Raw genomic sequence first — 22,192 nt, 5'->3', positions numbered from 1 at the left:
GAAGTGGTGCCCATTTCTGGAAGTGGCTGAGGGCGCCGGGGCGGCGGGTGGGAAAGGCTGCGGAGAGCTGGTGCCCAGGCTGAGAGCCTTCCAGGCGCCAGATGCCAACCCCTGGCGACTCCCATGCGTAGACTGGGGGACCGGGGCGGCTGAGACCGAGACCGAGACCTCCGCAGTTTGGGTGGCGCTCAGCAGCGCCCCCTGGTGCCCGATCTGGGGCCCTGCCTCCCCTCCTCCTCGGGGGCATCTGTCCTGCGGGCCGGGGTCAGCAATAATCCATTACCGAGTGCTTGGGGACGCTTCTGATGCTCCAGCGGCAACGGGGCGGGGGAGTAATCCGTGACGCCTGCAGAGACATCCACTATGAGTGAGACATGGTCAGATATAACCTTTCACCTAGGGCCAGATGTAAAAAGGTACTCGAGTTTTTTGTTGAATAAGGAAAGGAAAAAGAGGAGAGAGGAGAGTCTGGCTTTGAGGCTGGCACACGCCTGAAATCCCAGCACTCTGGGAGGCTGAGGCAGGAGGATTGCAAGTTTGAGCCCAGTCTGGACAATAGAGCAATTTAGAAAGCGATTATCTGAAGATAAAAGACAAAAAGGGCTGGGATGGCCTGGGCTACATAGTGAGTTCCAGGTCAGTCTCAACTACATAGTGAGACCTTGTCTCAACCCCCCACCAAAAAAAAAGGCTGGGGTGGTAGCGCAGTGCAAAAACCCTGCGTTCACTCCCAGGACCACGTAAAGACATAAATAAACGGAGGTAAAGGCAGCAGAGAGCAGCGTGTCACAGCTCTCCTAGGGGTCAGGGAAGAGTGCGTTGGTGGTGGGGTCCTGTGAAGGCTGGTGGAGGGGAGCTGGCCGGGGAGCAGGGGGTGGGGGGTGCGGGGGGGGCACAACTGGAAGAGACAAAGGCTCGGGGAACTTTGGGAACAGCCCAGCCAGGCTGGTGGTTCAGCTCGGAATGGTGTGGGCCCTGGAATCTGCTGGCTGAGGAGGTGCGGCCTCCTGGGGCGGAGCCCAGACCAGAGTCTGCACAACCAAGGGGTTGGACTTGAGGAGACTGGTAGGTCCTCTGGCACAAGCCGGTGTAAGCCAGGGCTCCTGTAGCCCATCTGGTGCTTTGGTGCGAAAGACACACCCCTTCCTCAAGGTGCTTGACCCCCAGCTGCAGGGAAAGTGTCGTCTAAATGCGGGGCACCTGGGACGTACTTCTTCACTACGGAGACTGTGTGACGTGCACAGCCTCTATAACTGCACCTAAGTGGGGACAAGCTGGCCTAAGGAAAAATATGTTGTAGAAATAAAGCGATTTGGCCCAGGAATGCAGCTCAGTGACACTGTGCCTGCCTGGAAAGTGCAAGGTCCTGAGTTCAATCCCTGGTACCGCACAAAGAGAGAAAAAGATGGGGGTGGTTTTCTCTGATGCTATTGAAGCAATGAGCTGTTATGCTTGAAAAAGAAGTGGTTCTGTTTGAAAGCCAGGCTGCCTAGGTTTATACCCTAGCTTTACCACTCTAGGGCTGTGTGGCTTTAGGCAAGGTTCTTAACTTCTCTGGGCCTCAGAGTCCTGGTCTATAAACTGGAACAGTAGCAGTGTTCAATTTGAAGGGCTGCTGTGGGGGATGGGGGAGCACAGCATGTGCAAGGGCCCTGCAAGGTTTTCAGGGGCACCTAGGCTACTGGGTTTGGCTGGAACGAAGAAGAAAGTGGTAAGGTAATGGGACTGGAGGGGTCTCTGGGGTCCAGGGCACACACGGCCCTCAGTGGGGTCTTCGCAGCAAAGATGCTAGGAAGCTCGAGGTAAAGGGACCCCTCCGGCTGCCAGGTGGGCGTGGGGGAGAGTACACCCAGGAGCCCAGGGATGGGGACCTGGGAAGGGAAGCATAGGGAAGGGACACTGTGGACGCCTCTGGACAGGAACAAGTGAGGAAGAGGGAGGGGACAGCCAGTCACAGTTGTACCGACTGTCAGGGAGAGACCTCCCTCCCCACAGGACTCCTGGAGGACCCTGCACTGGACGGACACCAGGGGCGCAAGGGTGGCTCCAACCACACAGCCCTGTGAGCTGGGGTGGAGGAGAAGGCTGGGCTGAAAGCAGGGGGCATAGGACAGGACAACCAGCCCTGGGGTAGTGGCCAGGGGGAGCAGCAGGTCTGCGGTTGCTGCTGAAGCCAGGAAAGGACACAGTGGGTACCAGGGACTTCGGGAGGGGACACCTCAGAGCTTCTGGGCCCCTGAGACTGGAGCTCAGTGGAGGGAGTCGGGTCGCAGGAGTGGGCACGGTTTCCCTGGGTTGCACTGCCTGGGGCTCTGGGCCCGACAGGGGGCAAGGCCAGAGAAGCTGCTGTTGGTTCAGGCTGGGTCTGGAGAGGGTGGGCCCTGGGGGTGCTTCCGCCTCCTTCCGCAGCCCCGCAGGATGTCCTGTGTTTACTGAGGTGGCCTTGTCCGGAACCAGGACACTGTGCCACCTTCTAAACTCAGCTTCCTGTGGCCACACCCCCTCGGGTGAGGGAAAATAAGGCAGAGAGAAGGGGAGAGAGGAACAGGATGGGACAGAGAAGAGGACAGAGAGAACCTAGACATGACAGCCATTGTTAATGAACAAACAAACCAAAAAACCCAAGTCAGAGCAAACCAGGAAAGAGAGCTTCCTTAACCTAAGGGCATCCACAAGAGAACACGACAAGCATTTTTTTTTTTTTTTTTTTTTTGGAGACATAGTTGACATACTTTCTTTTTTTTTGTTTTTTTTTGTTTTGTTTTGTTTTTAGTTGAGACTGATCTGGACCTCACTATGTAGCCCAGGCTGGTCTCGAACTCACAGCGACTGTTCCGCCTCAGCCTCCTGAGTGCTGGGATTACAGGCGTGCACCACCACGCCCGGCTGAGAGACAGTTTCTTTATGTCATCTAGGATGGCATGGAATTTCTGGGCTCAACCAGTACTCCTGCCTCACCTAGAATTACAGATAGGCACCACCATGCGGGGCTTTAGCATTATTTTTTTTTTCTTCGTACTGGAAATTGAACTCAGGACCAGCTACTTGCCAGGCAGATGAGGTGCCACTAAGCTACATCCCAGACCCTTTAGCATTGTTTTTGTTTTTTACAACAGGGTCCCACTATACAGCCAGACTGGCTTTGAACTCAAGGTGATCCTCCTGCCTCAGCCACCCCAGTGTTGGGATTACAGGTGTGCGCCACCGTGCCTGGCTACCCTCATTATTTATGGCAAACAGCAAACAAACAAAACTCACAAAAACCCAACCCAAACAAAATCCGGTACCACTAAATGCCTTTCTTTAAAATGGAACCAACTAGGACCTCGCTGCTGTGACACGGGAAGCACAGCGAGTCCCAGGCTCCCTTTCCTGTTTGGCCTTGAGCAGACAGAGAGAGGTCCTCTCCCCCTCCAGGCTGGCACCGAGTGCTCTGCATTGTCCCTCCCATTGCTGCCCAGGGCCCTCAGGACAAAGTCTGGTGGACCCTGGACCTCTTCCCTGCTCCTCCGCATGCTCTCGGTTGACCACTTTCTCAGGCCCTGCCCTTCTTCTGGAACATTCTCATCCATTACCGCCTGAGGCTCTGTGTCGCCTCCTACAGGTCCTTCTCACTCAGCTCCAGTACCACCTTTTCCAGGAAAAGGTCCCTCTCTGCCTGGGGTTCCTCGGCCCAGCCCCCGCTGTCTTGCTTTGTTCCTTGTGGGTCCCCTCCCTTTTTCCTGGGCTCCCTTCTCCCCAGCCTCCCAGTCTCCCTCCCGTTGTGCGCTCCCACAGAACCCTTCCTGGGTGCCCCCTGAGTGGATGGAGGACTTCTGATGTCCCCAGGGCCCAACAAAGGCCCTGCTGCCCAGCGTAGGATTGTGAATGTTTGGCGAATGAGGAAAGGAACACGTTTGAGAGGATCTATGGAGGAGAGAGACGGCTGTGAGGTGCGGGCCTCAGCCCCATCCTCTGCCCGGCCGCTGTCCCTCCCAGCCCTCCCAGGAGGAGGGCGCTGGCCGGGTTCCAGCCGCACCCCTCCGTCAGTGGCCACCAGCCCTGGGAGGCATTTCCCGAGCTCAGCACATTCCTGCCTTCCCCGGTGGCTGGGAGTGGGCAGGGGGCATTTCAGAGAAGGAGGGGGCGGCCCCCAGCATGCTGGGCTCCTGCCACCCTGCTCCTGGACCCGCGAGCCGCAGAGTAGACCCCAGCCCCCCTGCGGGATGGGCGCGGGCCCACCACAGGGCAAGCTGGCTGTGCAAGGGGCCAAGTGCTCACCACAGGCCTGTGTTGTGCCCGGCAGGACAATGGGGCAGAAACTGCTGACCTGCGTTTTGGGGGTAACACCCCCCACTCCAGCCTCGCCCGGCCTCAGCCCAGGCCCCTGCTCAGAGAGCCACGGGCATCTGAGGCAGCAGGCAGTGGGTGCAAGGGGAATGTGGGGGTACCTGTGCTGCCTCTGCCATCCCTCGGGGTCTGGTGAGTCGGGCAGGCTTGGGGCTGATCCCGGGTCCTGTGAGTCGGAGTCATGTCTGGTGTCCTTGGTTTGGGAGTTGGGCAGATCTGGATTGAAATCTGAGCTGCTGTCACTAACTTGCTGTGTGACTTCAGGTGAGCCACTTACCCTCTCTGAGTTTCCCTGTGTGAAATGCAGGGACAGAAGAGAGTGGCAGAGTCTTTGGGATCCATCAGAACCAGGATCAGGGCCCAGCTGCACAACCTCCTGATTGCATGGCTGCAGACTGGACTTCATCAGCGCCCCCCGATTCAGGGCAGAGGCCTGGGTTCTCAGTATGGCTTTCAGCACCTGGCAGGTATCCTTCAAGTAGCGACTTCACTAAACAGAGATGTGGGTCTCCATTATGCCCAATCTTCCTAAAAAGGGTTCAAGAGCCTGGGGAGAAGATGGACCAGACCTCTAAATATTTGTGAATAGTTATTTGCAGAAGTTTTAAGTATGTGCCAGTGTTTTGTTTTGCTTTATTTATTTATTTATTTTTTTGAGACAGGGTCTCACCACCTAGTCCAGGATGGCCTTGAACTCACTGTGTAGCCCAGGCTGGTCTCAAACTTGAGGCACTCCTCCTGCCTCAGCCTCCCGGGTGCTAGGATTACAGGTGTGCGCCACACCTGGCGTTAGCCTATTTTTAACTAGTCTTCTCTTTAGACATGAAGAAACTGATGCCCAGAGAGCGGCTAGGACTTGAAGTGGTTGTTGGGGTGGAAGGTGTCTGTCCTGAGGACCCTAGGAAACATGCAGGCCAGGCCTCAGTGCTGGAGCAGGAAATGGTGAAGGCAGGGTGCTAAGTTCCCAAGTTGAACGACCACGTGCAACTCCCAGTAGCAAGACTGGGAGGGGTGGTCTTGGCTCGGGCCAGGGCCAGGCTGTGTTCTCCGTTCCCACCCCCTTTTGGATGGCTATAGCTGGGAGAAGGGGATGTTTGTTTCCCCACCACCCACCTCTGGTGACATCACACCGAGGCAGCCAATGGTGCCCCTCCTCCATTCCTTTTTCCCCCAGCCTAGGGCTGGGGCTGTGCAGACAGACCAGGAGCTCCGGTGGTGTCTGGAGGCCCAGCGGTAAGAGATCAGCCAGCCAGTCCTGTCCCAGGTCAGGCTTAGAAGCCTTGGGAATGAGACCCAGAGTTCTGGAAGGTCTGGGAGGGTGCTGGGGCTCTGGAAGGCAGGGTGGTGTGTGAGGGACAGGCATAGGTTTTAGAGCCAGGCTGTGGGTTCAAATCCCAGCTTCCTTTGACTGTGCAGCCTGGGGAAATATAATTCAACCTTCATGCCTCTACTTTCCTATCCCTAAAATGGGCCAACGGAGACCACCTTGCAGGGCTGGTGTGAGCATAACTGAGTTCTGCTATGAGGAGCTAGGGCAGGTTTCCGGGTCTCAAATAGAGTTTAGGAAGGTGGCACTGATGCTGAATTTTGTCCCTTACCCAAAGATCTCTTTAGGTTGAAAGGAAAGTAGAGGACACTGGGGAACAAAGACCAGATATGGGAGCATGTGAGACATTTATATTAATTGAACATTTATTCTATACTGAGAATATTCTAAGAACCTGCTATTGTCTCACAAATCTTCAAAGCCAATTTTATTGGCTTCATTTCACAGAAACTGAGGGCCCACAGGAGCAGAATGTGGCCCAGTCCACACACTCAGGAAGTGCTGGAGAAGCCAGAGGCCATACCTTCAGCTGCCCTCAGATGAGCTCCAAGTCCCCCCACTCCCATTGCTGAGGGCACTGGTCCCTGGGTGGCTGAGGAAGCTGGGACTGACTGGGCAGGATTCCCAAGTGAAGCTGGTGGTCACCACCGAGGTAGAGGCAGGAAGGACAAAGCCTTCAGCTGATTCCTAGCAGTCCCAGCTCAGTGGAAGGCCAGGGCCCAGGTGCAGCCCCTCCGTCCCAGCCACTCTGAAGGGCACGAGTCAGATCTAAATGGACATCCAAGTGGTACCCGTCTCAGGAGGATTTAATGAGCCAAGACAGGGAAGGTTCTGCACCAAAAGTAAGTGCTCAAGAAATAGGGAGCCTGATGCTGCCTGTCTCGCAAGCACAAGGTCCCGAGCTCGATCCCTGGGACCAAAAAAAAAGAGAAAGAAATAGGGAGCCTGAGAATTTTGGAAGCTCCAACTTGTACTCTGGCAGGGCCTCAGTAGCCACTCAAGAAATGAGCTGGAACCTGGGTACGGTGTCTGTATTCCCACTACTTTGGGAGGTTTGGCTGTGGTTTCTTTCTTTCTTTCTTTCTTTCCTTCTTTCTGGTACCAGGGAATGAACTCGGGCCTTTGTGCATGCAAGGCAGTCAAACTTTGGGAGGTTGAGGCAGGAAAGTCACAGATTTGAGCCTATCTTGGCTCGAAAGAAAATATTTATTTATTTATTTATTTTCGAGACAGGGTCTTGCTAAGCAGCCCAGGCTGTCCTGGAACTTGAGATGATCCTCCTGCTTCAGCCTCCTGAGTGCTGGGATTATAGGTGCATGCCACTATGCCTGGCTCAAAATCCAACCTTTTAAAAGGGCTAGAGATGTAGCTCAGGGCAAAGGCCCTGGGTTCAATCCCCAGTATAGAAAAGAGAAACAAGGAAGAGCAGAGTTGCTGGCGCCTGTAGGCTCCTGCCTGGTCCTGACTCACTAGGGGAACCCCAATAGGTCTGCCCTGGTTTATGTCAAGGAGCCCCCTCCTTCCTCATTCGATGGGCTGGCCTGGGAACAGAGAGTACCTGGAGGGTTAGGTTTCCTTCCGGAGCTCCCCCACCCGAGGAGGAGCTGGCGCTGTACTGAGGAAGGGCACCACAGTTGGGCTAAATATAACCTGGGCTGGGCAGCTGTCCCGGGCAGGGAGAAGGAAGGAGGACACTGTCTTGCTCCTGCCCTCCCAGGGCTTCCGGTGGCAGCCTGTGGCTGTGACACTCACCGCCTGAGCTTGGAGCTGGAATTCGGGGCCCAAGAGACCCTCCCTGACATCTACTGAGCCCAGGCTGTCCCCCTGATGCTGTGTTGTGCCAGGGTCCTGGTGAGCTTCCCACAGCTGGGCTGTCCTGTGATATCTGTCTTAACTGCTTCACTCACCAGCAAAAGGGGGCCCTATGTGTCCTAGTCAGCGGGGCTCGGCACCAACCAGGGCCCTCTGAAGTTGGGTCCCTTCCCCAACCCAGCTGCTGTGCCAGCTGCTTGGCTTCTGTGACTTGGGCGTCCCAGGGCTCAGCATCACCCACTGAATTTAGGTACAGAGTAGAGGTCCAGGGTGCAGGGGGTTTGTGTTCTGCTTGTTCCTGGTCGTGTGACTTGGACAGGTCACTTCCCCTCTCTGAGCCTCAGTTTCCATCTCTGGACAGCCACCACGTCCAGGATGATTCTGAGGCCTCTGAGTGGCGACATAAGACCTTGGCTCAGAGGAATCGTCCCAAACAGGGCAGCCAGGCTGGGAGAGGTCTCAGGAGAGGCTGGGGATGGATGCAGAAACCGATCCCCTAAGAGAGCCAGAGAGCAGCTTCTTGGACACCATGGGGGACCCCTCCCCGGAGCATTTACAGCTGATGTCAAGGGGGTCCCGTGTCCTCTGTACTGGCCAGTGGAGGGCTATGAAGGGCCATTGTGTGGCTGCGGGTGGGTGGGCTGGAGTGGAATGTGACCAGGCCAGCAGACAGGCCATTGTGTGAGGGAATGTGCCGCGTGAGGCCTGACCTTTCCCTGTGCACCGGGGGTTGGCGGGCTGGCATGCCAGGTGGGGCTGGGAGGGCAAGGCCAGAGTCAGGGTGGGGAAAGGCTCCACCTCCATGCTCCCCCCGAGTCTGGCAGGAGACACCTGAGGGCTGACTCTGAGTCCTCCCTGTGCTTGTGACCTGGCACAAGTTCTCTTGGTCCCTCTGAGGGGACAAGGACTTCAGTGGTGAAGTGGAAGGTGAAAATCTCAACACAAGAATTGGCAAATAATAACCATTCGGTAATAATCTGTTATTTTATTTTTGGGTTTTTTTTTGTTTGTTTGTTTTTGAGACTGTATCTCACTATGCAGTCTGGGCTGGCCTTGAACTCATGGTGATCCTCCTGCCTCACCCTCCCTTGTGCCTGGATTACAGGTGTACACCACCACTCCTAGCTACCATCAGTTATTATAAATATTGGTCATTATTATTACTAGCCTTATAAGGAGCCGGAACTTTTTCTTGCGGGGGGTAGTACTGGGGATTGAACCCAGGGCCTTTGAACTGAGCTATATCCCCAGCCTTTTAAAATTTTGAGCAGGGTTTCTCTCCAAGTTGCTGGGCTTCAACTTGCAATCCTCCTGCCTCAGCCTCCCGGACTGCTGGCATTACAGGGGTGTGCCACTGCACTCAGTAAAGGGTTGGATCTTTGAAGACAAGTTCAAATCCTGCCGCTGCTATGTCACTCCAGGGAAATGATTGCCCTTTCCCCAGTTTCAGGCGTCCCCTCCGTAATGGGCTCCGTAATAGCCCTGACCTCACAGGGGTATTCTGAGGTCCCAGTGCGATGACGCTGGTGGGGCACGTGGCCCAAGGTCAGGACCACAGGATGTTCTTAGCAATAACAGCAGCAAGTACTCCTACAACACCTGCCACTGCCTGCTACTTTACACCTGTTAAGTCCTGCAATCCCAGAGCTGCGCCAAGAGGTGGGCACTTGCCTTCTCCCAGTCTTACATTGCTGTCTTTCTTGGTACTGGGGATGACACCTCGGGCCTCCAGCATGCTAGGCCAGCTCTTTCCCACGGAGCCACACCCCTATGTTCCCCACTCGGTAGAGAATTTGGGGGAAGCAGCCAGGTTGTGGAAGCAGCTGTCATCATTTCTCAGAGAATTTGAACCTTCAATTTGCCAAAGCCGTTGGCACAGGGCTCTGCTTTTGGACAGGCCTAGGAGTCAGTTTGGGCTTTACCGTTGGTGGACTAGCTATGTCACCTGAATGTCTTGTGGACTTCATTTTCCCTACCTGCATTAGGGGCCCGGTGAATTGGCAGAGCCCAGGGAGGGCCAGGCACTTGGGAAGCCACTACTGGGTGTTGCTGGCTGGTTAATACTGTGCACATTATTTCTGTCAGAGCCCCAGACCCAGGCGGCCCAACAAGCTGGAGGTGCCCCTCAGGTGAGCACTGCCCGGTGCCACATGGCCCTTCCTGCCAACCCCTGGCCAGTCTGGAGCCTCATGCCCCATCTCTCTCCAGCAGGCAGCAAGACCTCAGCAAAAGGGCACCAGCCCCGCAGACAGCTGTGTGGCACCCCGGGCCGGGGTCCTGGTTGGAGGACATACCTGTGCCCTGGCAGTGGTGAGAGGGCAGCAGGGGCGCTTTTCTCTCCCTGATGCCCACCCTGGTGTTCCTGGGGAGCCTGGACTCCACCTCTCAGCCCCTCCTGGCCTCAGGCCTCTATCCCTGACCCCACAGGCTCAGCAGCAGCTGCTCCATGCAGAACTGAAGCTGGTCCTGCAGCAGAAGGGAGAGCAGAACCTGGGACCAGGAGTCGCCCAGCAAAGCCATGGAGGCCAGGAGCCGGAGTGTGGAGGTGAGTACTCATGGGCCCCCGACAACAGCAGCAAGGAGACTTCCTGGTTTCTCTGTGCCTCGGTTTCCCCATCTGTGAACTAGAAATAGTAACTATGAGGGGAAAAATTAAAATTAACACATGTAGGCCAGGGATTTAGCTCAGTGGTTCCGCCACCTGCTTCGAAAGCGCAAGGACCCAAGTTAGATCTGCGGTACCAAAAATAAATAAATAAGTAAAATTAACATATATAAAATGCTTAGTACACTGCATGGCAAAGACTAAGACTCAAAGCAGCTAATTAATTCAGTGGGTCATAAGTAGGAGTTATCATGGTGGTACATGTTTGTAATCCTAGCACTTGGGAAGCTGAGACAGGAGGATCACCAAGTTGAAGGCCAGCCTGGGCTACAGCGTGTCCCCTTCTTCAGGTCACAGCCCACAATCACAGACCCCTTCCAGTATGCCCAGGCTACTTAACTTTACAGTGGAAAAATGGGCCCAGAGAGGGCAAAGTATTCCCCCAGAGACACACAGCACTTTGGATTCCTAGACAGATCTCAGGTTTCTCACTTCCTCTTCTGGGAAGCCTCGATGTGAACCCCACGGAGCAATGCTGGGCTGGGGCCAGTCTGTACATTTACAGTGAATACCAGGAATGCCACTACCGCTGGCGCACATTCATCACCCACGCACCCCCACCCGATTCCCTCTCCCGTGGGTGCTATGCAGGTCTTGGGGTTATAAGAGCCCACAATAGAGCACAGTCTCACACACATGCAAGGGGGCAGGGGGCAAGTCCCACCGCCCATTCCCCCATCCCTTGTGGCCTAAGGGTCCAGTCCTCTCCTAGGAGTTCCAGCCTCAACATCGCCCCTTGTTTTGCTATTATTAACCCCCCCCAAGCTGGGTGTGGTGACAAGTGCTTGTAATTCCAGTACCCTGGGAGGCTGAGGCAGTAAGTTCAAAAGTTAAAGCCCAGTCTAGGTGATTTTTGTGACTTAGTGAAACCCTGTCTCAAAAAACTTTTTTTTTCAAAAAACTTTTAATATTAAAAAATTTTAAACTGGATGTTGTGGTGCATGCCTGTAATCCCAGCATTGAGGAGGCGGAGGCAGGAGGATCACCTCGAGTTCAAAGCCAGCCTGGGTTATAGAGTGAGTTCAAACCCAGCCTGAACTATATAGCAAGGCCCTGTCTCAAAAACATTAAAAAAAAAAAAATGATCTAGATGGAGCTCAGTGAGAAGGCCCTGGGTCCAATCCCCAGCGTGTGGGGTATCCCCCCATAACTCGATCCTGCCCTTCGTTTATGGGTCTCCCTCATACAGAACCCCTCCCCGATCCGGCCTGAGCTCTAGAATCCCGCTCCAAACTCCTAGGCCCGCCCTCCCCAAGCGTCCCGGCCCCAAGACGTGGCCCCGCCCCCACCCAGTCCCGCCTCTTAGCCCCGCTCCTCGCGACGGCCGCACGGAGAGAGGAGCTCACGCCCACCGAGCTGTTTAACCACAACCCATCCCAGTCCTAGAGGGCGAGCCGCCCATCCCGCCCCCCCGGGAGCGCGCTTAACGGGGAGAGGCCGGATGAGTGGCCCGGACGTCCTGCTTGGTTCGCGCCGAGGACCTGTGTCCCGAGAGCCCGTGTAAGAGACCCTTTAAAGCGCGATGGCGGGCTCTGGGCGAGATCCAGTCCTGGAGCCCCATGGCGACCCGTCGCCACCCTCCGCAGGAGCTGCGGCGAGCAGAGTTGGTGGAGATCATCGTGGAAACGGAGGCGCACACCGGGGTCAGCGGGATCAACGTAGCGGGCGGAGGCAAAGAAGGTATCTTCGTGCGCGAGCTGCGCGAAGATTCACCTGCCGCCAGGAGCCTGAGCCTGCAGGAAGGTGGGCGGGGCCTGGACGTGGGCGGAGCCGACCCGCGGGGTGGGGTTAGGAATGTGCCGGGGGCGTGGCCGACAAGCCGGAGGCGAGGTTAAAGGCTGGATGGGTGGTTTATCGGCTTTGTGATTATTTGGAGCCTGCTCTGGAGTTTTCATTGTTGGATTCGAATTCGTACTTTCTGTTTGTGATCTTTCTGTGCCTCAGTCTCTTCATCCTGACAATGGGAATAACTAGTATTGATCTCATGTGGTCATTATGTACGTTAAATGAGTCAGTATTTGAAAACAGCGCACCGCTGAGTAGCACAAGGTAAACATTGTGTAAGGGCTAGTTAATGTTTGTGTGTTGGAACAGGATGAAAAGGGATGTTCACAACTTGGAGGGCTTGGGGAGAAGAGTTTGGTAAGTAAAGGATGTTTTAGGAAACATGAATGAAGCTAATGCGATTTATTCGTGCAACTCCAGTTAAGCACCTTTTGTCTCAGACATTGAAGGGCTTGGATTCTAGCAGTGAAGAAACTAGACAGTAGTCCCCGCATGTGTGGAGCTTACAGTGTAGTGATGAAGACATATTTAAGCAAAATAAGTATAATATCTAGTAAATTAGAGATAAGTACAATATCTAGTAAATTAGAAGGCATGTATGCTACAGGTGCATTTTTTACGTAGGGTGGGGGGGGGAGACTAGAAGGCAGAAGGAGATGAGGGAACAAGCTGTATGGAAGAGTATTCTTGGCAGCAGGAACAGCCAGTGTAGACACCCCATGAAAAGCAGTGGGTGTGCAGTACAGCGAGCAAGGAAAAGAGTAATGAGGTCAAGCCCAGCGTCATGGTGTACACCTGTAATCCCAGCACTCTGGGAGGCTGAGGCAGGAGGATTGCTGGGAGTTCAAAGCCAGCTTGAACTACACAGCAAGACCCTATCTCAAAATACAAGCAAGCGCCGGGTGTGGTGGCGCACACCTGTAATCCCAGCACTTGGGAGGCTGAGGCAGCAGGATCACTGTGAGTTTGAGACCAGCCTGGGCTACATAGTGAGTTCCAGGTCAGTCTCAACTACATAGTGAGACCCTGTCTCAGAAAAAAAAAGCAAACAAGCAAACAAACAAAAAGGAATCATGAGGTCAGAGAGGCAGGGGGAGGGGTGACTTTTGGAGGGCTTCATAGGCCATAGTGAGGACTTTTTGATTTTTTTTATGGGCTACATAGTGTTCCAGGTCAGTCTCAACTACATAGTGAGACCCTGTCTCAGAAAAAAAAAGCAAACAAGCAAACAAACAAAAAGGAATCATGAGGTCAGAGAGGCAGGGGGAGGGGTGACTTTTGGAGGGCTTCATAGGCCATAGTGAGGACTTTTTGATTTTTTTTTTTCCCGGTACCGGGTATCAAATTCAGGACCTTGCACTTGCAAGGACTGGAGGGGGCAGGCTTGGGAGCAGGGAGACCAGCAAAGGGGCTACTGGGTGTTGGTGAAGAGCAGGAGGCAGCTTCTGGACAGACTCTGAAGGAGGAACCTTCAGGACCAGACATGGGACATGACAGCCAACTATGGTCATGGATGCCTCAGGCTCGTGACCAGAGGGTGGGATTGCTAGTCCTACGAGGGGGCGCTCTGAGGCTGGTGCTCATTTGTCTAGATGTGTACTGGGCTGACTCGAGTGAGAGGTGTCTGTTGGATGTGCAGGTGAGAATGGGCCGGGGCAGCCGATACACTGTGCACCCTGTGCATCTGTGGGTTCTGCATCTGAGCAGAGAAAATTACATTTGTACTGAATGTGTCCAGACTTGTTTTCTTGTCCCTGAACAACAGACTGTAACAACTATTTATATGATCTTCACATGGTATTAACTAGTATAAGTAAGGCAGAGGTGATTTCAGGTATACAGGAGGATGTGCACGGTTAAATGCAAATATTATGCTGTTTTCTACACTGGACTTGAGCACCCACAGGCACACCTGAGAGGGCATCCCAGAACCCTCACTGAGGGATCCCCAGTGAATCCAGAGTGTGTGGGGCAGTGCTGGGCCGAAGAAACACTGCCTGGTTGTCAGTAGATTTGTGACCCTTCAGCTACTCAATCTGGATGAGCTTCCTGACAATTCCAAAATGGTGAATGTCGTGTGTATACAGAGACGAGTCCAAGACCTGAGCCCTGCATCTGTGTGTCTGAGAGAGTTCAGGAGCTGAGGGCTGGGGATTTGGCTCAGTGGTTCCACCGCTTGCCTCAAAAGCACAAGGACCCGAGTTCAATCCCTGGTACCAAAAACAAAACAAAAACAAGGGTTCAGGAGCTGAGTGTGGTGGTGCACATCTGTAATCCCAGCCCTCTGGGAGCCTGAGGTGCAGGGTGGGGTGGGGTGGGTGGGGTGGGTGGAAAGTTCAAGCCCAACCTGGACAACTTTAGAAACTTAGTGACAGTTTATCTCAAAATAAAGAATAAGGGCCAGGGATTTGGCTCATTGGTTCTGCTGCCTGCCTTGTAAGCCCAAGGGCCTGAGTTTGATCCCTGGCACAATAAATAAGAAAAGAATAAAGCATTGGGAGCTAGGTTTGGTGGCACATGCCTGTGATCCCAACATATGGGAGGCTGAGGCAGGAAGATCACCTGGTGGGGTTAGAGGGCAGCTTGGGCTATATAGTGAATTCAAGGCCAGCCTGAACTGCATATTGAGACCCTTTCTCACACCCTCCCAAATGGGCTGGTGATGCCGAAGAGGGGAGAGTTGCTGAAGGGTGTTCTGAGGAAGGTGGTGGGGACTGAGCTCTGTGGTGTGGGAACAGTTCATCCCTAGGACCCTGGAGCCAATCTCCACCAGGGAGATTCCAGGGTGGGGCGGGGAGTGTGCGGAAGTGAGCTTCTGCTTCTGTTCTCTCAGTGAAGGAACCAAAGTCAGTATCTGCACTGTGGGGATGGGGTAGGGGAGTAGAAAGGCGGCCGGTGTGGCCTGAGTGGCAGAGAGTGGTTCTGTGGCTCCCTGAATGGAGGGATTTTGTTCCTGAGTGGGTGGAACTTCACGTCTCAGGCCTTTGCTGGGGGTGGGTGGGGCCTCTATGGGGCTGCCAGGAGCAAGTGGGCGGGACTGGGAGATGGCTCCGCCCCACCCACCTTGGCCTCTCCTGCAGGGGACCAGCTTCTGAGTGCACGCGTGTTCTTTGAGAACTTCAAGTACGAGGACGCACTACGTCTGCTGCAATGCGCCGAGCCTTACAAGGTCTCCTTCTGCCTGAAGCGCACGGTGCCCACCGGGGACCTGGCGCTGCGGCCCGGGACCGTGGCTGGCTACGAGATGAAGGGCCCTCGGGCCAAGGTGGCCAAGCTGGTACGCGTGCTGAGCCCGGCCCCGGCCCCGGACTGCCCCAGCGATCCTGTCTCTGCGCCGTGAGCCCCACCACCCACCAGGCTGGCCAGCTTTGCCCTCTGTCTTGTCACTAACCCGATGCTAATCCCATCCCCAAACTCCTCCCTCGGGGAGGGGGCCCGCCTATCCCAGTGTGCGGCCCTCACCCATCTTGGAGAGGCATCTCCACCACCGGATCCAGAGTCACTAGGGGTACTTAGAAGCAGGAAGGCCAGATCCCATCCTGAGTGCTGCTCAGGAATCGCTGCTTTCCCTCCTTGGGTCTCAGTTTCCACATCTCTACAATAAGAACTTTGGGGGAATTCCTAGATGAGGTCCCAGACGTTTTGGGTCCCGATCCCTAGACACTTGTTGACTCCTGTGGGATTCTAAATGAGTGTCTTTGCCTTCCCCGGGTGAAATGACAGGCAGGAAGTGGGGATGGTGTTTTGCGGTCACGGTATTCTACTCATTGTATCCCCAGCCTGATCCAATACCATGCAGGTCTCCCTCTGTCCACTCCCGGCCTCCCACTATTCCACCGCCTCCTGCCTCTCTCCTCTCTCCCCAGAACATCCAGAGTCTGTCCCCTGTGAAGAAGAAGAAGATGGTGGTGCTGCCTGGGGCCCTGGGGGCCCCTGCAGACCTGGCCCCCGTTGACGTCGAGTTCTCCTTTCCCAAGTTCTCCCGCCTGCGTCGGGGCCTCAAAGCCGAGGCAGTCAAGGGTCCTGGCCCAGCTGCCTCTGTCCACCGGCGCCTCCAGCTGCCCCGGTTGCGTGTGCGAGAAGTGGCTGAAGAGCCCCAGACAGAGAGGCTGGCTGCTGCCGCGCCTCCCCCCAGAAAGGCCAAAGCAGAGGCTGAGGTGGTGGCAGGAGCTCGGTTTACAACCCCTCAGGTGGAGCTGGTTGGGCCCCGGCTGCCAGGTGCTGAGGCAGGTGTCCCTCAGGTGTCAGCCCCCAAGGTGGCCCCTTCTGTGGAGATGCCCAGTGGCTTTGACCTCCGTCTGCCGACTCTTGGGTTAGGAGCCCTGGCAGCACCTGCTGTGGAGCCCCCACCAACAGGGATCCAGGTCCCCCAAGTGGAGCTGCCCACCTTGCCCTCGTTGCCCACGCTGCCCACGCTGCCTTGCCTGGAGACCCGGGAGGGGGCTGCCGTGGTGACGGTGCCCACCCTGGATGTGGCAGCACCCACTGTAGGGGTGGATCTGGCCTTGCCGGGCAAGGAGGTAGAGGCCCCAGGAGAGGTTCCTGAGGTGGCCCTGAAGATGCCTCACCTCAGCTTCCCCCGCTTTGGGGCCCGAGGGAAGGAAGTTGCTGCCACCAAGGTGACCAAGGGCAGCCCTGAGGCCAGGATGAAGGGTCCCAGACTTCGAATGCCCACCTTTGGGCTTTCTCTCCTGGAGCCCCGGCCCTCTGCCCCTGAAGTTCCTGAGAGCAGGCTGAAGCTGCCCACCATCAAGATGCCCTCCTTTGGCATTGGAGCTGTGGGGCCTGAGGTCAAGGTGCCCAAAGGGCCTGAAGTGAAGCTCCCGAAGGCCCCCGAGGTCAAGCTCCCAAAAGTGCCTGAGGCAGCCCTTCCAGATGTGCACCTCCCAGAGGTGCAGCTCCCAAAGGTGCCTGAGATGGCTGTGCCAGAAGTGCGGCTCCCAGACGTGCAGCTGCCCAAAGTCCCAGAGGTGAAAGTCCCTGAGATGACGCTTCCGAAGATGCCTGAGATGGCAGTGCCTGACATGCACCTGCCAGAGGTGCATCTGCCCAAAGTTCCAGAGATGAAGCTCCCCGAGATGAAACTGCCCGAGATGAAGCTCCCGCAGGTTCCTGAAATGGTTGTGCCTGACATGCACCTGCCAGAGGTGCAGCTGCCCACAGTGTCAGAGATGAAGCTCCCAAAGATGCCGGAGATGGCTGTGCCCGAGGTTCGGCTGCCAGAGGTGCAGCTGCCCAAAGTCTCGGAAATGAAATTTCCCAAGGTCCCGGAGATGGCTGTGCCCGAGGTTCGGCTGCCAGAGGTGCAGCTGCCAAAGGTGTCAGAGATGAAAGTCCCCGATCTGAGACTCCCTGAAATGAAGCTGCCAGAGATAAAACTCCCTAAAGTACCCGAGATGGCTGTGCCTGACGTGCACCTCCCGGAGGTGCAGCTGCCAAGAGTGTCAGAGGTTCGGCTGCCCGAAATACAACTGCCAAAGGTCCCGGATGTGCATCTTCCCAAAGCACCGGAGGTGAAGCTGCTGGCAACTCCAGAGGTGCAGCTAAAAGCTGCTGTGGTAGAGCAGGCAGAGGGGACAGAATTTGGCTTCAAGATGCCCAAGATGGCCATGCCCAAGTTAGGAAGGGTAGGGTCTCCAGGCACACCAGGAAGGGCAGGCGGTGAAGTCTCAGTGAAGTCAGTGACGCTTCCCTGTCTGCAGCCAGGGGTGGGCGGTGAGGCTCCTGTGGGCGCCCCTTCCCTCTCTCTGCCCTCTGTGGAGCTTGACCTGCCGGGCGCCCTTGGCCTGGAGGGACAGGTCCGGGCGGCAGAAGCAGGCAAGGTGGAGTGGCCGGAGGGTCCTGGGGTGGAAGCTGGCATTGGGGCAGCAGTGTTCCGAGTGCCTTCGGTTGAGATCGTCACTCCACAGATACCCACAGTGGAAGGAGAAGAAGGGCGGCTAGAGATGGCAGAGATGAAAGTCAAGACCTCCTCCAAATTCTCCCTGCCAAAGTTTGGACTCTCGGGGCCAAAGGTGGCAAAGGCAGAGGCCGAGGGGGCTGGGCGGGCCACCAGGCTGAAAGTGTCCAAGTTTTCCATCTCACTCCCCAAGGCTCGGGTGGGAACAGAAACTGAGGCCAAAGGGGCAGGGGAAGTGGGCCTGCTGCCCGCCCTTGATCTGTCTATCCCGCAGCTCAGCCTGGACGCCCATCTGCCCTCGGGCAAAGTGGAGGTGGTAGGGCCTGAAGTTAGGCTCAAGGCGCCCAAGTTTGCTCTGCCAAAGTTTGGGGCCCGAGGCCGGGAAACTGAGGTAGAACCAGCGCTGGGGGCAGCTGAGTTGGGGGGCAAGGGCTGGGGCTGGGATGGGAAAGTGAGGATGCCCAAGCTGAAGATGCCCTCTTTTGGGCTAGCCCGAGGGAAGGAAGCAGAAGTCCAGGGTGGGCGTGTTAGCCCTGGAGAGAAGCTAGAGTCCATAGCTGGGCAGCTGAAGCTGCCCGAGGTGGAGTTAGTCACTATGGTGGCCCAGGAGGAAGAGGGCAAGCAGGGGGTGGGGGCCACCGGTGGAGTGCAGCTCTCAGCCATGCAAGCCACCGAGGGCCATGATGGCGTGCTGAAGATGCCCCCACTGGGCATCTCCCTGCCCCAGGTGGAGCTGACCAGCTTCGGGGGGATGGGTGCCCCGGGACAGCAGGCTGAGAGCACAGTGCCTTCCGCAGAGGGCACTGCCAGCTGCAGGGTCCAGGTCCCTCAGGTGAGCTTGGCTCTGCCTGGAAGCCAGGCAGCAGGTGGTGAGCTGCTGGTGGGTGAAGGCGTCTTCAAGATGCCCAGAGTGAACGTGCCCCAGCTTGAGCTGGATGTGGGGCTGAGCCCCAAGGTGCAAGCGGATGAGGTGGGTGAGGGTGGGCTGAGCCTCAAGTTGCCCACCCTGGGGGCGGGGGCCGGGGTAGAGAGGGCGGAGGACCTGTCCCCTGGGACTGAGCGCACTTTCCGCCTCTCGCTGCCTGACGTGGAGCTCTCGCCACCCGCTGTGGGCAGCCACGCCGAGTACCAGGTGGCGGAGGACAATGGGGAGGCCGCACACAAGCTCAAGGTGCGGCTACCGAGGTTTGGCTTGGTGCGGGCCAAGGACGGGGTTGAAGAAGGTGAGAAGGCCAAGAGCCCGAAGCTCAGGCTGCCCCGAGTGGGCTTCGGCCAAAATGAGTCTGTCCCTGGAGAAGGCTCCCCCAGCCCCGAGGAGGAGGAGGAGGAAGAGGGCGCTGGGGAAGGGGCCTCAGGACGCCGGGGCCATGTTAGGGTCCGCTTGCCCCGTGTGGGCCTGGCAGCCCCTTCTAAGGCCTCTCGGGGACAGGGGGGTGAGGTATCCCCCAAATCTCCTGTTGGCGAGAAGTCACCCAAGTTCCGCTTCCCCAGGGTGAGCCTAAGCCCTAAGGCCCGGAGTGGGGACCAAGAAGAGGGTGGGTTCAGAGTTCGGCTGCCCAGTGTGGGGTTTTCAGAGACAGGGGCTTCAGGCCCTACCAGGATAGAAGGGGCTCAGGCAGCTGCCGTCTGAAGGCCTGGGCACGTGGAGACTCCTCTCCTGCACCTCCCCGTCCCTCATCCCCTGTCCCCATTTTATGTGTGTGAGATTATGAGCACTAACCCTCAGGGCTGGGAGTTGAGAAGCTGACCAGGGCAGGGGCAGGAGGCCTGCCTTGCTTATCGGCAGGAGTGCCTATACCGTGCCAAGCCATGTGAATAAATAATCCAGAGGTAGCCGCGTGTCCCATTTTCTGTGCTCCAGTGAGTGTGTGTGTGTGTGTGTGTGTGTGTGTGTGCCTGTGTGTGTATTGGGGGAGTGGAGAGGAAGGTATCCTCGAAGAGCAGGTTCTAGGGCGTCACCTGAGCCTGTGCTGAGGAGGGGGGCACTGATATGAAGGGAGAAACAGGTTCCTGGTCTGAGAAGAGGGCAGGGTGAGTGGCCTTGGGATGGACTTTGGTGGGAGGGATCCGGCCTGGCCTTTCAAATTCCCAGAGGTCGTTGAGGAGGACTGGGCGGGGGGTTCCCCAGCACAGCACAGCAGTGGACTCCTCTCCGGGACCCACTCTCCCCAGGGCCCCTGCAGCTCCAGCCCTTGCCAGGGCTCCTGTGTACCTCCTGCCTTTCCTTTCCTGTCTGGCTGGTTCCACAGCCTCATCTATCCCGGCCCCACCCAGGAAAGGCTTCCTAGTTCCTTCTTGGGAGTCGCAGGTCAGAAACTCTTGGCTGCCTCTTAGGACTCCGTCTCAGGGTCCTCAACTCCTGGGGACCACGGGTCATGCGTCCCCTTCCGAGTCTCTAAGCCTGCACCACCAAGACCTCTGCATTCCGCCATGTCTCAGCAACACAAGAAGATAGCCTGTCTGCTACGAGTGGCGGTGCACGCCTGTAATCGCACTTGGGAGGCTGAAGCAGAAGGATCGCCACGAGTTCAAGGCCAGCCTGGGCTACATAGTGAGGTCCAGTACAGTCTGAACTACATAGAGAGATCCTGTCTCAAAAAACCAAGCAAACAAACCAAACCAGACAACAACAACAAAAAGATACCTTGCCCAAGGACCTTTTTGGAAAAGAGCCTTCCCACAGAACGCAAGAACTTGGGCCCTGAGAGTACAAGGAGCCTGGATGGCCCACACTGTGCTGAGGGAGTTCCCCCTCCCCGGCAGGTCTATAAAGGGGAAAAGATTGGGTGTGAAGGGGTTGTGGAGCCGGAGCCTCAGTTCCCCGCCTCCCTCTTCCCCGATTCCCTGTCTCGGGCTATTTGTTAAAAAAATTGTTTTTAATGTTTCCATTTTTTCCCCATACCCCTTCCCTCCCTTCACCCTCTCCAATCTCCCCTATTTACAAATTTTTATTTTTCCTTTTCTCATATTTTCCTTGTCCCTTATTTCCTTTCCCCTACCCTTCCCACTTGCCCTACACCTAAAAAAATTTTTTAATAAGATACCCTGTCCAGTTGTGTCTTTCCTGCGATGTCCTGCTGGACTTGGGCCCATCCGCTCCCACGCCTGCCTGCCCTGCTATCCCCTTACTCCGCCTGGCTTCCCTCCTCAGGTCACAGCCCCCGCGACCTTTCTCTGTCCCCATACACAGACAGGAGCTGTCTACACTCGCAGCGTGCGCTGCTTCCTCCACGCGGGCAGGGAGCTCTGTGGCTCAGCCTTGTGGTTTCCTCCGTCGCCGTGTCCTCACTTCTCGGGGAAACTCTGACTCTTGCTCCTTTCCCGCTCTGCGGGCACTCATTCCCAGGCCCGTGGGCACCCCACACCTCCGCCAGGCCAAGTTACCTCCCCTTTGTGACTTCCAGGCCTCAACTCCCAGACTCTTCCCCCCGTGCGCCATCGAGCCAGCGGCCTCTGCTGCCTCCCTGGACGTCTTTAGGGCACTGGGAGGTATGGGTGGAGGTTCTAAGCGGGTTCTGGAACCAGACAGCAAGGTCAAAGCCTAACCCAGGTACCAAGCTGGGTGATCTCAGGCTTTTTCTTTTTTTTTTTCCTGACAGTGCTGGAGGTAGAACCCAGCATTGCTCACGTGCTAGTCAAGTGCTCTACCACTGAGCCACGTCTCCAGGCCCTTTTTGTGTGTGTGATACTAGGCTTTTTGTGAACCCAGGGCTTCGTGCGTGCTAGGCACAGTGCTGTAATACTGAGCGAAATCTCTGGTCTCTCCCAGACTTTTTTATTTTTGAGACAGGATTCCACTAAGTTGCCCAGTCTGGCTTCACACTTACCCTCCTAGGGCTTCCTGCGTGCTAGGCACAGTGCTGTAATACTGAGCGAAATCTCTGGTCTCTCCCAGACTTTTTTATTTTTGAGACAGGATTCCACTAAGTTGCCCAGTCTGGCTTCACACTTACCCTCCTGCTTCAACCTCCTGAGTAGCTAGATTTCGGATATGTATATTTTTCCAGCAAACTTAGGCATTTCGTATATATATATATATTTTAGATAGATATAGTATATATATATATATATAGATAGATAGATAGGTATACATACTGTACCTATCTATATATTGATACAGTATCTCACTATGTAGTTCAGGCTGGCCTTACCTGTATGTAGCCCAGGCTGGCCTCAAACTCCTGGCAATCTTCCTGCCTCAGCCTCCCAAGTCCTGGGATTATAGGCATGTGTTACCACCTTGGCTGATCCTAGGCATTTAAAAAACTTCTTTGTACCTTGACTTTCTCTTCCATAAAATTCTTGCTCCATACATATTCAGATGATTTGATTTTTTTTTTTTTTTTTTTTTTTTTTTTTTTTTTTTTTTTTTTTG

General features: G+C 55.8%; 1 protein-coding gene across 10 annotated transcripts; it reads left to right on the top strand.

Moving 5' to 3' along the window:
• Positions 1 to 5,497: 5,497 nt before the first annotated feature.
• Prx (periaxin) lies at positions 5,498 to 20,347 on the top strand. Of its 10 annotated transcripts, none has more exons than XM_033765790.1 (7): positions 5,508 to 5,562; positions 9,554 to 9,597; positions 9,677 to 9,778; positions 9,896 to 10,013; positions 11,720 to 11,876; positions 14,999 to 15,195; positions 15,785 to 20,347. In XM_033765790.1, the coding sequence occupies exons 4-7, from the start codon at positions 9,987 to 9,989 to the stop codon at positions 19,445 to 19,447; spliced, it is 4,044 nt and encodes a 1,347-aa protein (XP_033621681.1). In that variant the 5' UTR covers positions 5,508 to 5,562; positions 9,554 to 9,597; positions 9,677 to 9,778; positions 9,896 to 9,986; the 3' UTR covers positions 19,448 to 20,347. The 10 variants fall into 10 exon arrangements, with proteins under 10 accessions (XP_033621685.1, XP_033621688.1, XP_033621681.1 ...); XM_033765791.1 differs by having other exon boundaries at positions 5,513 to 5,562; positions 9,680 to 9,778; XM_033765795.1 differs by having other exon boundaries at positions 5,536 to 5,593; positions 9,680 to 9,778.
• The last annotated feature ends 1,845 nt before the right edge of the window (positions 20,348 to 22,192 follow it).

Source organism: Fukomys damarensis, unplaced genomic scaffold, assembly GCF_012274545.1.
Source record: "Fukomys damarensis isolate Sample0158 unplaced genomic scaffold, DMR_v1.0_HiC HiC_scaffold_19, whole genome shotgun sequence".
Classification (NCBI taxonomy): Eukaryota; Metazoa; Chordata; class Mammalia; order Rodentia; family Bathyergidae; genus Fukomys; species Fukomys damarensis.
This window is presented reverse-complemented; position numbering and strand designations above follow the sequence as displayed.

Bases quoted from the DNA above. Each gene is read 5' to 3' on its own strand.
- Prx (XM_033765794.1), top strand. From the start codon at position 9,987: ATGGAGGCCAGGAGCCGGAGTGTGGAG. The intron at 11,877-14,998 runs GTGGGCGGGGCC...CCTCTCCTGCAG, and splicing joins GAGCCTGAGCCTGCAGGAAG to GGGACCAGCTTCTGAGTGCA. The intron at 15,196-15,784 runs GTACGCGTGCTG...CTCTCTCCCCAG, and splicing joins GGGCCAAGGTGGCCAAGCTG to AACATCCAGAGTCTGTCCCC.